This window comes from Choristoneura fumiferana, chromosome 19 (genome assembly GCF_025370935.1).
Source record: "Choristoneura fumiferana chromosome 19, NRCan_CFum_1, whole genome shotgun sequence".
NCBI lineage: Eukaryota > Metazoa > Arthropoda > Insecta > Lepidoptera > Tortricidae > Choristoneura > Choristoneura fumiferana.
This window is the reverse complement of record NC_133490.1, coordinates 10,245,880-10,259,030: the sequence shown is the minus strand read 5'-3', so window position 1 is coordinate 10,259,030 and position 13,151 is coordinate 10,245,880. Positions and strand designations below refer to the sequence as shown.

General features: G+C 40.0%; 2 protein-coding genes across 2 annotated transcripts in view; one reads left to right on the top strand and one right to left on the bottom strand.

The window, feature by feature from the left end:
- Nucleotides 1-37: 37 nt before the first annotated feature.
- Nucleotides 38-2,886, top strand: LOC141438862 (tubulin alpha chain). Its single transcript, XM_074102904.1, has 3 exons — nucleotides 38-149; nucleotides 1,346-1,568; nucleotides 1,694-2,886. The coding sequence occupies exons 1-3, from the start codon at nucleotides 147-149 to the stop codon at nucleotides 2,818-2,820; spliced, it is 1,353 nt and encodes a 450-aa protein (XP_073959005.1). The 5' UTR covers nucleotides 38-146; the 3' UTR covers nucleotides 2,821-2,886.
- A 4,624-nt stretch (nucleotides 2,887-7,510) lies between these two features.
- mon2 (Mon2 homolog, regulator of endosome-to-Golgi trafficking) overlaps nucleotides 7,511-13,151 on the bottom strand; it is a 49,420-nt gene continuing 43,779 nt past the window's right edge. The window contains exon 40 of the mRNA XM_074102906.1: nucleotides 7,511-12,604. The gene's annotated coding sequence lies outside the window, so the exon portion shown is untranslated. The remainder of the gene's footprint in view (nucleotides 12,605-13,151) is intronic.

The following is a 13,151-nucleotide window of genomic DNA, read 5'->3' as shown; positions in this document are numbered from 1 at the left end:
CGAAACGCCGGCACTATATAAGCGCGCTTAACGGCTTTTTCGTCATATTTCCCGTTTGGCAAGCCTCTTAACCGGTCGCGCCGAACGACGACTGACTTATTTAATTAACTTATTTGTACGTTAAGTTTTACAAAACTCAAATCAAAATGGTGAGTACTGCTTTATTATTTTCTTGTATAGTCCATAGCTAGCTGTTTCCTACTTTAAAATCATTTATTCGGACATATTTTCCGTAAAATGTTACCGGTTGGCCACGCCGCCATTTCGTGTAGGCCGGCACTTTAGCTTCTGTAGCGCCTTTTATCAATGCATTCACTGCAGGACGTTATTTATTGTTCTAAAAACTCGTATCTTAGAGTAATTCTAAATTTCAAATGTTTAAATTGAGTTCTATTTTTAGTCTGATTTTCTTTTGTCGCGCAAATCATGACTCGCCGGTTGGAATTTGTCACGATGGCTTCTGTGCCGGTGCCACGCCCTTTGAATCGATAGTTAGCAATCGATTAGTTCAGTGTTAAATAGGTACCTATTTAGGTTTTTACAATCAATAACCTAGATTTCTTTCAAATAATTTTTCAAAACGATGACGTGTCCATGACCCTCGTTCATTCAAGGCTTGGATGATCTCACTTGTTATGTCCCCAATGGCTTTATTTTAAAACTAATTTGCATACATATTATATAATGGCCTTGGCCTTGTCTTCTAAAATTAATTGAATAGTCACGTTAAGATTTTAGTTCGAAATAAAAGTAGGCCTTTGTTACTAGCTGTACCTACCTTTCACCTTTCTCTTGTCCTCGGTTGTACTACCTACTTGTCTTTTTCATTGTGTCGAACTTTCTCAAATAACTGAGTAATGCAGGCAGAGTGGACTCCCACGGTGACGCTTAGGCGGGGTTATGATTTTGTTACGAAATAAAAGTACAAGATGCAGTAGCTTCACACATACTGATTGCAAAGTAGTGTGTTCATTTCATATATGGAAAAGTATGGCAGCTTTCACCATGTGCCGGTAAATTATGCAGCACTTAAGTACACGTAATACACTAGAGGACTAATTTATGAGCCACTATGAAACCTTTTCCAAGGAAAAGTCATTACGATTTGCCACTATGACGTTTACTGTGAAATGGTCCTTGCCGTAGTACATGCATTTCACCACCAAGCACCGGGGACTGCTTGACAACCGGTACTTGTGAAAATGTGAAAACGATCTTTTTAGTTCCAGTAATCATTTTATTAACAAAAAAAATATTTGGATAATATCTAAGATGACTGCTAGGATAGGATAAAATTTGTTACTGGAAATTTCAGCCATTATCTATTTTCTATTCTTTCCCACAGCGTGAGTGCATCTCAGTACACGTTGGCCAAGCCGGAGTCCAGATCGGTAATGCCTGCTGGGAGCTCTACTGCCTTGAGCATGGGATCCAGCCTGATGGCCAGATGCCCACAGACAAGACCATCGGAGGTGGAGATGACTCTTTCAACACCTTCTTCAGCGAGACTGGAGCTGGCAAGCATGTGCCCCGTGCCGTGTTTGTCGACTTGGAGCCTACAGTAGTTGGTAAGTTTAAAACTAAAATTTCCTTTTTATTAAAAGTTTTACAGTTTTCTATGTGAACTATGTAGTTTTATTTTATAAAAAACATTTTGCAATACATATTAATGATTGCCTTTTTTTGTTAACAGATGAGGTCCGCACCGGCACATACAGACAGTTGTTTCACCCAGAACAACTTATCACTGGTAAGGAAGATGCGGCCAACAACTACGCTCGCGGCCACTACACCATTGGCAAGGAAATCGTCGACCTAGTCCTCGACCGCATCCGCAAGCTGGCCGACCAGTGCACCGGGCTCCAGGGCTTCCTTATCTTCCACTCGTTCGGCGGGGGTACCGGCTCTGGCTTCACTTCTCTCCTCATGGAACGTCTATCTGTCGACTACGGAAAGAAGTCCAAGCTCGAATTCGCCATCTACCCCGCGCCGCAGGTGTCCACCGCCGTCGTGGAGCCCTACAACTCCATCCTGACCACCCACACCACCCTGGAGCACTCGGACTGCGCCTTCATGGTCGACAACGAGGCCATCTACGACATCTGCCGCCGCAACCTGGACATCGAGCGCCCCACCTACACGAATCTCAACAGGCTGATCGGCCAGATCGTGTCCTCGATCACCGCCTCCCTCCGTTTCGACGGCGCCCTCAACGTGGACCTGACGGAGTTCCAGACCAACTTGGTGCCCTACCCCCGCATCCACTTCCCGCTGGTCACCTACGCGCCGGTCATCTCTGCTGAGAAAGCTTACCACGAGCAGCTGTCTGTGGCGGAGATCACCAACGCCTGCTTCGAGCCAGCCAACCAGATGGTCAAGTGCGACCCGCGCCACGGCAAGTACATGGCTTGCTGCATGCTGTACCGCGGTGACGTCGTCCCCAAGGACGTGAACGCGGCCATCGCGACCATCAAGACCAAGCGTACCATCCAGTTCGTGGACTGGTGCCCCACTGGCTTCAAGGTCGGCATCAACTACCAGCCGCCGACCGTGGTGCCCGGCGGCGACTTGGCCAAGGTGCAGCGTGCCGTGTGCATGTTGTCAAACACAACCGCCATCGCCGAGGCCTGGGCCCGCCTGGACCACAAGTTCGACCTCATGTACGCCAAGCGCGCTTTCGTCCACTGGTACGTCGGCGAGGGTATGGAGGAGGGAGAGTTCTCCGAGGCTCGCGAGGACTTGGCCGCCCTCGAGAAGGACTACGAAGAAGTCGGCATGGACTCCGCCGAGGGCGAGAACGAGGGAGCCGAAGAGTATTAAGTCAGTCGACGCACTCACACCCGATACATTCCGCGGTGAAAATGAATAAAACATAAATTATGTGGATTTTTATAGTTTGATTCTAAACCCTTACTTATTACAGCTTGTAATTAAGAACATGGTAATTCATTATTGGCCGAAACTTAATGTACATTGAGGATAAATTTGAAAATAGTCATCCGACTTGAGTAAACAATTCTTTATAATAAGCTGATTCATACCTAAGTATAGCATACAAACAAACTGTTATATAAATACCTCTTCGTTTTCAGTAAGATAAAACTAGCGATAACAAATTGATAATTATTACGTACATAATGTATGTATCTCAGTCCAATGTCGGTACGATTGATAACATTCCAAGGCCTATGCGACTGCCCTAATTCGAAAAATTGCACTGACCAAATTAAAAGAAAGACTTCTGCTATGAAAGCGAAAAAATGAGGCTGCCAAACTTTCGCTCTATGTACAGTTCTGTTGTCACGAGCTCTCAAAATTGTCTTTCATTTGTCCTGAGATATTGCAATGAACTTTGGCCACTCTTACTATTATCTATTCATTCTGTGACTTTGCATAGTTTGTATCGTATATGTCCCGAGAAATACCTAATTTTGCCTCACCTTGGGTGAGCAAACAGGAAAAGGGATATTAATAACAATAACTTCACTAACTCAGTGCATAGGTACTCTATTAATCTGCAGTACCATACCTCAGAATAGAAAAATCACTTCTGTCTTGTGATCTAATACTAATCGATTTACATCCTAGTCTACATTATTACCTAATTAACATTACGTAAGCAAGGAATTGATGTAACCGGTACGATAACACAAAGTAAGTGACACTAGGCGACCAAGGTCAGCCTGTCTAGCTTTCAATGCATATCTCCTTACATCCCACACAGATCCTTGCGGACAGCCTACGTGGATATGAAATACATCCGGAGCAACACGTACACGTACCTAGGTAACGACAGACCTTGTTACTGCTACCTGTAATATAGGTGACATGCAAACCTACCTGTAGGTAGATGGATAGAGATAGATATACCTTAAATGTACCTATTTAGTAAAAGATGGCAAGTAGGTAGTATTTATTTAAGCGCCGCTTAGTTCCATACCCTTACAAGAAACTAAATCGATAAACCTTGGGTTAGGGGCATCAACTGAGTTAGGTTTGTGGTCACATACATTTTGTTCCTACTTAACCCTGGGTTAGTATTTCACCCAGTAGGGTTATTTACGTACTAGCTGTTGCCCGCGACTCCTTTCGCGTAGAATTCGTTTATTGCTCTCCCGTGGAAACTGTGCACTTTTCAGGTATAAAACCTATCCTATGACCTTCCCCGGGACTCGGAAACTACTTATCTGTATACTGAATATCATCTAAATCAGTTCAGCGATTTAGACGTGATGAGTTAACAAGCAGACTTACAAACTTTCGCATTTATATTAGTGCGATAGTAGCTCTGGTCCGCGGAAGCCCGCCAGTGTAATATTTTAGTGTAAGTTCAGTTTTTTCTCATTCTTTGAAAGTAGATTATTAGTTATATCATTAAAAATTCAGGCGGTACGTACGTTAGTACATATATATCGATGGGCGGTACACCCTGTGAGATTCGGTGTAGCGACACACCCATGATGATGATGACGACTAATCCGTGCTGAAAAGTATTAAAAAATATTTAGATACTATAGTAAAAGATGTGTCCTTATGGTTCTTGAGATTTCCTTTCCAACTATGGTAGTAACAGTAAGTGAGATTTGTATGAGCAATGGGCCCAAGAACGCCCGCTCGGCTGCCACCTACGGTAGTGTAGGTGTGTTGACATCATCGGTCTGTCACCGCCATATACGGCCCGAAGTGACCTCATTTTGGAAGAAACGAATGTTTACATAGCTTGAAGTAAAACATGTCGGATGTTTTACGAACAATATTACTTATTCAAATGACCCAGTTGCGGTTTAATTACAATTTTAAAGTAAAGTACTAATTAAATAAGTACTAATTTGTTTAAGAATATTAATATTACATATCCCCTTCTTTATGCTAGCAGTTAACTTATCGGTAGTGGGCAGTATTTATTAATAAATAACCACCGGCATGGCTTTTAAAGGCGCCGTTTGCTACCCACATAATCGGGTTGGTTGGCGACCAGTCGGTCTTACTTTGCATTAGAGTTATTTATTGAATCAGGCGTTACTTTGCGGAGGTCCATATCAATGAACTAAAAGAATTTCCTTGCTCACCCGCGACCTTACGATAGCTAAGCTTATGGAAAATATGCGTGTTCATGCAGCTGTAAGTCACACAAACCCATCTATTACACTGACGCGTTTCGAACTCAACCAGAGCTCATCTTCAGAGTCGTACACCATGCTACCAGTTGTTAGCACACACATCTTGTTACCTCATCATGATGAACTGAACTGAACCGATTTAGGCACAATTATACATATATGGAGTAGATAGTCTATCAGTATGATACCCTGGGATATGAGAAGTACATAGGATAGTTTTACTCCGGAAAATTTGGTAAATAGTTAAATTACGTCACTGGCTAATGGTAGTTCTTTTATGTATTTTTTTGATAAAAACTAGTTTCCTGTAGTTTCATGTACCCCTTTCTTACCAAATATGATAGGTCTAGACTATCAGTACCTAGGTACTGTAACTAGAGAAAACAAAAAAAAAAATCAGAACCTTATATTACCTATGCAGTATGTTTACACATTTTATTGTAGAAAACATTGGAACTTTCTGTCGGTGCAGTTTTAATCTCAGACGGGAAGTATTTCCAGCCGGGTCGTCGACCTCGTTAATTCGGTGCGCGGCGGGAGCAGCGCACTTCCTTCAGCGTCGCTGTTTTCTGCCTGTTTTTAGAACATATTTGTGTCAAACTGTTAAGTTTTAGAACAAGTCTACGAGAGCGATGAATGTGTAATTTTTTTTATTTGCAAACTAAGTACTTGTTGATAAGAGCGTTGTGTTAGATTTGACGACCGGATGGCCAAGTGGTTAGAGAATCTGACTACGAAGCTTAAGGTCCCGGGTTCGAATCCCGGCCGGGGCAGATATTTGTATGAATAATACGAATGTTTGTTCTCGGGTCTTGGATGTTTAATATGTATTTAAGTATGTATTTATCTATATAAGTATGTTTATCCGTTGCCTAGTGTCCATAGTACAAGCTTTGCTTGGTTTGGGACTAGGTCAATTGGTGTCAAGTGTCCCATGATATTTATTTTTATTTATTTTTCATATTGTAGGCAAGTGCGAAAGTTATGTCTGTCTGTTACCTGAGGTAGAGCGGTTAAGCGTGAAGAGGGTATTTGAACCGATTTAAATGATATTTGGTATGAAGATAGTTTGATACCTTGGGAAGGATATCGTGACATAGGATAGTTTTATCCCTGAAATCGATATTTGAAGCTTTTTATGTTGCATAAAATCCGATCTATTAGGGCCAGTACAGTCGGGTTGCATTCCAACAGCAACGTACCGCAACCGCCGACTGCCCATACATTTTTCGTTGCAGTTCTATTGCAGTAGGCACAACTGCACTCTGACTGCAATTGAAATGTATGGGCAATCGGCAGTTGGCTTGGTAGTTACGTTGCAGCTGGAATCATCATCATCATCATCAGCCCGAAGACGTCCACTGCTGGACAAAGGCCTCCCCCTTAGAACGCCACAATGAACGACAACTTGCCACTTGCATCCACCGGTTTCCCGCTACTCTCACGATGTCGTCAGTCCACCTGGTGGGAGGCCTGCCAACGCTTCGTCTTCCGGTTCGTGGTCGCAACTCGAGGACTTTTCTCCCCCAACGGTTATCTGTTCTTCGAGCGATGTGGCCTGCGCATTGCCACTTCAATTTGCATATTTTTCCAGCTATGTCAGTGACTTTAGTTCTTCGACGAATTTCCGTATTCCGGATTCTATCGCGCAAAGAAACTGCAAGCAGCAGCTGCAGCTGGAATGCAGTCCTTCTATACTGGCCATTTGTTTAGTAATTAGAAGTATAACGTTAAGTAAACAACAATTAGTGTTCATTTCATATATTCAAATAACAGCAAAACGCACCAAACAACTTAATTCATTTAAACTGTCTCATTACATACGCAATCAATTTATACATAAAATATGACACATTTACCTCTTTTGCCTTTAATCGCTTGAAGTTCATACTAAGCAAGTCGCTTCGTGCTAGCCGTCCAGTTCAATTAAAAGGTATAACTACTTATACCTTGACAATTTCGCATGTGTCAATCGGTAAAACCCTGTCGCAGTGAGCCTCTGCTGTCCTTATCAAGATTTTATTTGATAAGTGCGGCTAATTTGCAGGTGGTAGGACCTTGTGCAAGGTCCGCCCGGATTGCTACCACCATCTTGCTCGCTAATCCTGCCGTGAAGCAGCAGTGCTTGCATTGTTGTGTTTCGGCGTGGAGAGTAAGACAGCCGGTGAAATTACTGGCACGTGAGGTATCCCACCTTAGGCCTCTAGGTTGGCAACGCGTCTGCAATACCCCTGGTGTTGCAGACGTTTATGGGCGGTGGTGATCTCTTACCATCAGGAGACCCACTTGCTTGTTTGCCATCCAGTCGAATAAAAAAAAAAAAAAAAAATACTGAATGCGACAGGGTTCTACTGTGTGTCACATACGAAGTTATCAAGGTAATAACTCGACAAAAGAGGTAACGCTACGCTAACCGGCTAGATTATATCTTGATGGGTATTCTACAACATTAAAAATCAACTCAAGCCACTGGGTAACGTTAAAAATACTAGGTACAGTCAGCGTCAGATTACTTACGGCTCAAAACAGTGGCCGTATTGTCTAACACTCTGGCGCTCGCGATCGCACCATCTCTTTTTATCCTCATCTCATAATGTGTGACAGAAACAGACAGAAATAAGTTAGACAATAAGGCCTCAAGCACTAAGTATGATAATTTCAAAAACATGACAGCGCGCTCGTTTATTTATTCTTACTTTAAGTAGGTAGGTAGAATCCAAGCGTGTACCTACTTTGGAATAGAAAATACCTGCAGTCAAATATCTGAAGCTGACTGTACTCATTGACAGTTATCGTTCACAATCTTTCTTCTTATTGGACTAAAATAGAACACAATGTGATCAGAAACAAACATAAGTAATCTGTTAACATTAGCTTAGATTTCATTTACCGAAGTAATTCGTTCAAATCTCACACTTAAAGACAGAAGTAAAGACTGAGTTCTGGGAAGCAAAATGACGTCGGGAAAATGACTCGCCGCGTGGATACAGATGCACGCACATAAAGGCAATCAAACTAGTCGAGCTTTTGTTCGCTGAATTCCGTCTTTACTTTTTATTCGTTTTTATGTGGTCTGATATTGAAATACGACGTGATGTAATTTTATTACACACTGTTATTTAAATAGAATAAGGATTAAAATTAACATTAAATAAATCTTTAATAACTTGGTATAAATGGAAGCTTACTGTGTAATGTAAAGTATAAATAAAGCTAAGTTATGGCTATGCTATATAAAAGTTCAGTATAAAATAATGGAAATTTGCAAGTTAAAAGTAAAACTGTAGTCAGTGTGTTCGGTGACCATACATTTTCTTTTTCAACTTGGTTCATAGTTAGAGTGAGAAATGAGGCTTGTTTCATACTTATACAAATTATCGCTTAGCAAGCTGATTAAAACAATATGAAATTATAATTTTCAGTTTATTTTATTTCTATTTTCGATTTGTATGAATATCCACCTTAATAATTATTTTTATTAATGGCATGGCTAGAACGGGAGCTATAAGCGAATAATCTGTGTTATCTATATCATTGTTTTACCACATACTACAGTTCTGTTTATTTTTAAAAAATGTCGTTGAGCAAAAGTACTGCTGATAAAAACAAATAATAGATTTGTCAGATCCTAAAACCACAGCCGCAGTGCAAATATATATATTTAACTTCATTTTGAGCTACATTCTATCGGAAATTGAAATGCTTATTTACCTAAAATTGGCGGATCAAGCCGACTCCATAATCCGTTGATCATTATACATTAATTAATTGCGTGTAAATTAAATATATTTGGTGGATCTGTACATAGAAAGTAATTTCACATAATGTAGTCCACTTATAGACACTTTAATGTGGTGGATGCAGGTGGCGAGTTGTTCATTAATAATAATAAATCCATTAATTTCGGCATTCATTGTGGCGTTCTAAGGGGGAGGCCTTTGTTCAGCAGTGGACGTCTTCCAGCTGATGATGATGATGATGACTTTGATAGTGTTTATGTTAGCCTGCATTCAGAAGTCCCAGGGAACTCATTAACAAAATTATATTCAGGTCGCTTCCTGCTATTTAAATGCCTACGCCGAAGTCATAGTTTAGGTAAATAAGCATTGGAACTCCCGATCTATACGAACGGCTTTTTTGGTGCGTACAAAAGGACCCTCGGACCCTAGCACGTTTAAAGAAGGAGTATTATTAGGAATCTTGATAATAATATATATTATTATTTGGAAAACTACGAATGCAATTTATTTAACGAAAAATTCAGAATCATCTAACATAACATTAATTTTTGGCTTACAACGGTTAGTTACTTGTAATAATTAAATTTTGAATAAAATAATACTTAGTTTAATAGGATTTAACAGCATGCGTGTCGCGTACACCTAATATAACCCTTTTCCAGGCATAGGGCGTATACTGAACACATAAATGTACCTACACAAATATTCGACCTTGCCGAACTTACAATATGGTACAAAATAAATAGAAACCATTAAAAATATTAAGTAAGTATTCGTTTCTAAATTAATCCCTCATAGGTAAAGTATATAATTACATTTGAAATTTAACACGAGCTTTGCGGTGAAGGAAAACATCGTGAGGAAACCTGCACAAACCTGCGAAGCAATTCAATGGAGCGTGTGAAGTTCCCAATCCGCACTGGGCCCGCGTGGGAACTATGGCCCAAGCGCTCTTGTTCTGAGAGGAGACCCGTGCCCAGCAGTGGGACGTATAATAAGGCTGTTATGATGAAACAATATAAAATTATGATTCATTTTGCTGTAGCTGCATCTAAATTGGCGGGGGCTGGAAAAGGGTTAAGCTGCATCATTTTTGAAACTTAGTTTTTTCTTAAATAAAAGTTTGTCGTTTTCTCCAACAACGCGTATTTGATGTCAAATTGAAATTAACTCTTAATAAGGCTATTGGGAACTCGTCTCGTCATACCAGATGCCGAGGAATAGAATAAAAGCATGTTTCAATTTGTTTACGGTATTTTTCAAGCTTCTATTTAACTAGCCCTGTTACTAAGTATGTATGTTATTACGGGTCAAATCTTGGAACCCAAATTTGACCCACTTCCAGTGGTCGGATTGGCTTGAAATTTGGCATACTTATGTAATTTTAGATTACTGCAACAATGGCTAATTTTCGGGCTTTAGTTTTTAAATAACAAAGACAAACATATTGCTCTAATTATTTGAATGAATATTTTCAAAAACAGTACTACCTATTCCGGTAACCGCAAACCTCTAATTCAATACAAAACACTAGTACCAGCTACAGTTAAACTAAATTTGATATATTTCTAACTATTTTTATTCGTCACACCACTAGGTATAACACAAAGTAAACTCCCTCTTTGACCACTCTATATAATTCCGAAAAAAATCTGTGACAAGTATCTATAACACCATTTCTGTTTATTTTGTTTGAAACAGAGACAGCATCACATATAAGTCACATAAAATATTAGGAATTTAAGAGAGTGGTGAAACAGGACCTAAATATCTAATTGTTTATGTGTACAGTAACGTAACGTATAAATATATCCGAACGGGAAGTGTAATATCATCTTATCTCATCACTAGTAGTTTTCGGCTGTGATCATCCGTTTGGACACATTCAGGGCCTACGCCTGCGGGCGCGGGTGCAGGTACAGTCTTATGCTCGCGACGCGCGCAGTGAGGCGTCCCGCTCCGTGCAAACCGCGCTCGCTAGCGCAGACCCTTAATGCTATACTCGTATCTACGTGCACTATAATTATCCAGGAATCGATTAGAGCATGTTACCTTGACTCGATATGACACTGAGGTGAAGCATAAGGTTCGATCGACTTTTTCTTGTCACTCGTTGCTATAGTTAAGTTCTCCTGAGTCACTCTTTAAATCGTTAGTTAGGATTCAAATTTGCCAAACATTCATTTTTGTGGTTGTTTTAAGCCCCTTGTATAATACGGTATTTGACTATTTTGTATATGCTTAATAAATTAAAACTACACAATGCCTGTTATCGAATAGAAAAACAATTTTTAAGCTACCTTTACAAATAACAAAGTTATAAAGGTTTGAAATTCAAGATTAGACAGAGAAAGACATACTGGCATGTGACGTCACACGCCAGTACCGTCATACTTGCTGCATAGAGAAAAGCGTTTGAGAAAGAGACAGGTATATAGATTTTTCAAAAAATCACTATAAATCCAATTTTCAACCGATTTAAATTTTCTCTTCGCTAAACACTATCTGTAAGTATATCTATATTTTCATAATAATCTTAAGATATGGCAAAATCAGGAGTTGTCAAATACCGTATTAGTCTTCTTATAAGCTATTATAATATATTAGTATAATGTGACGCAACACAACATATTTCAATTGAACTGTACTACTTATGTCCCCTCGCTGACGGGACAGAATAACAACAAGAAATAGTTGATTCACCCATAAACAGTAAGAGTGAGTTGCACCAACTCACCACCATCATATCAGTACATAGTAGGACGTCCACCGTTGGACATAGGCCTCCCCTATAGACCTCCAGTTGCTTCGGTTGGAAGCGGCCTGCATCCACCGTGAACCCGCAGCTAACCAGGTCATCGGCCCATCTCGTTAGTGGACGTCCTACGCTGCGCTTGCCGATTCAAGAACTTCGACCCCAATGGCCAATTAAGCTATATTGAAAGATAATCAACGTCAAACCAGTCGCCTAATCTCCCGGTAAATGGTGCGACTCACTCCAAGACTTTGAAAATTTTATGACATTTTAAATTACAGAAGTGAATAAGTACAGTCGTTCAAATAAGTGGAATTGGCATAAGCCTGAAACTTTTTGCACGCCATAAAACAATAATATCAATAAGACGTGTCAACTTGCAGGTTCGAATTTAATTGCAACATTTTAGTTTAAAAGATAGTAATGAAAATTTAAAGACCATTTATTTGACCGACAATACTTGCCTACAAATTAGCTCTAAGTCAATAAAAACTGTTTTTTATTTTTATCATATTCGATGTAGTGTATCTGTATCTTGCTGTAACATGTGTTTTAAGAAAAAATATGTTTCTACGCTTTGAAAATAAGATTTCGGATAGTCTAGCGTACTCAGTGCTCGTTTAAATAATTTAAAGTGCAATACATTAGTATAAGGGGCTGTTTCACCATCCATTGATTAGTGTTAACTTGCGGTTAGGTGTGATGCCGTCTCTATTTGTTTTGTTCGAATAGACGGAGACGGCATCACATTTAACCGTCGTTTAACGCTAATCAATGGATGGTGAAACAGCCTCTAAGTATATTATTTACAAACAAATAATTAAACATCTCACTTGATCTACAATATCAGTATGGCGCCCCATCGAGAGGTCTACTCGCCATACAATTTCTACTGGAGGAAGATCTCTGGTATTCCAACTGCTGTAACTCCGCTTGTCTTGTACTCCGATGAGTTTTAGTCATATGTTATGCGTCCAACGATGTGGTTTCTGTCAGTGAAATAGAAAAATATATACCGTAATGCAAGACACGAGTTGTAAATAAATAAACATCATGGAGCAATAGGCTAGTGCCCTAATAGTACATTGTGTCTTAAGGGCGGTAAATAAGGAATTACGAACGGGAGTCTATTAGAAGTTATAATCAGTTAGATTACTTATCGGAAACTATTGAACACGTATTTTTCCTCTATCAATTAAACAATAAAGACGTTATAGCCATTTAAAGCTCCGCTTGAGGTCACACCTACGTACACTCCTTAGCAGGGTGTGATGCTACGAGCCCACACTCCCTCACTTTGACATATGTATATTAATTGACATAAATTCATTGTAATATTTCTATGATTAATTACAATTATTATATAATGTAACAAGTGGAGCTGTCGTGTAGCTCAAATTTGGGTTCTGCGGAAAATCAGCGTTGCAGCACCCACTGTGTAGCAAGCAAAGTATGTGTTTGGTGGTGGTACTACCGTTGCGACCGTAAATAGAGGTAAACTATACTGAGCGGAAAAAAACCTTGCCCTCAAATGTA

What these genes read in the sequence shown, in the direction of transcription:
- LOC141438862 (XM_074102904.1), top strand. An exon ending in CTTGGAGCCTACAGTAGTTG is followed by an intron (nt 1,569 to 1,693) that starts GTAAGTTTAAAA and finishes TTTTGTTAACAG; the next exon opens with ATGAGGTCCGCACCGGCACA.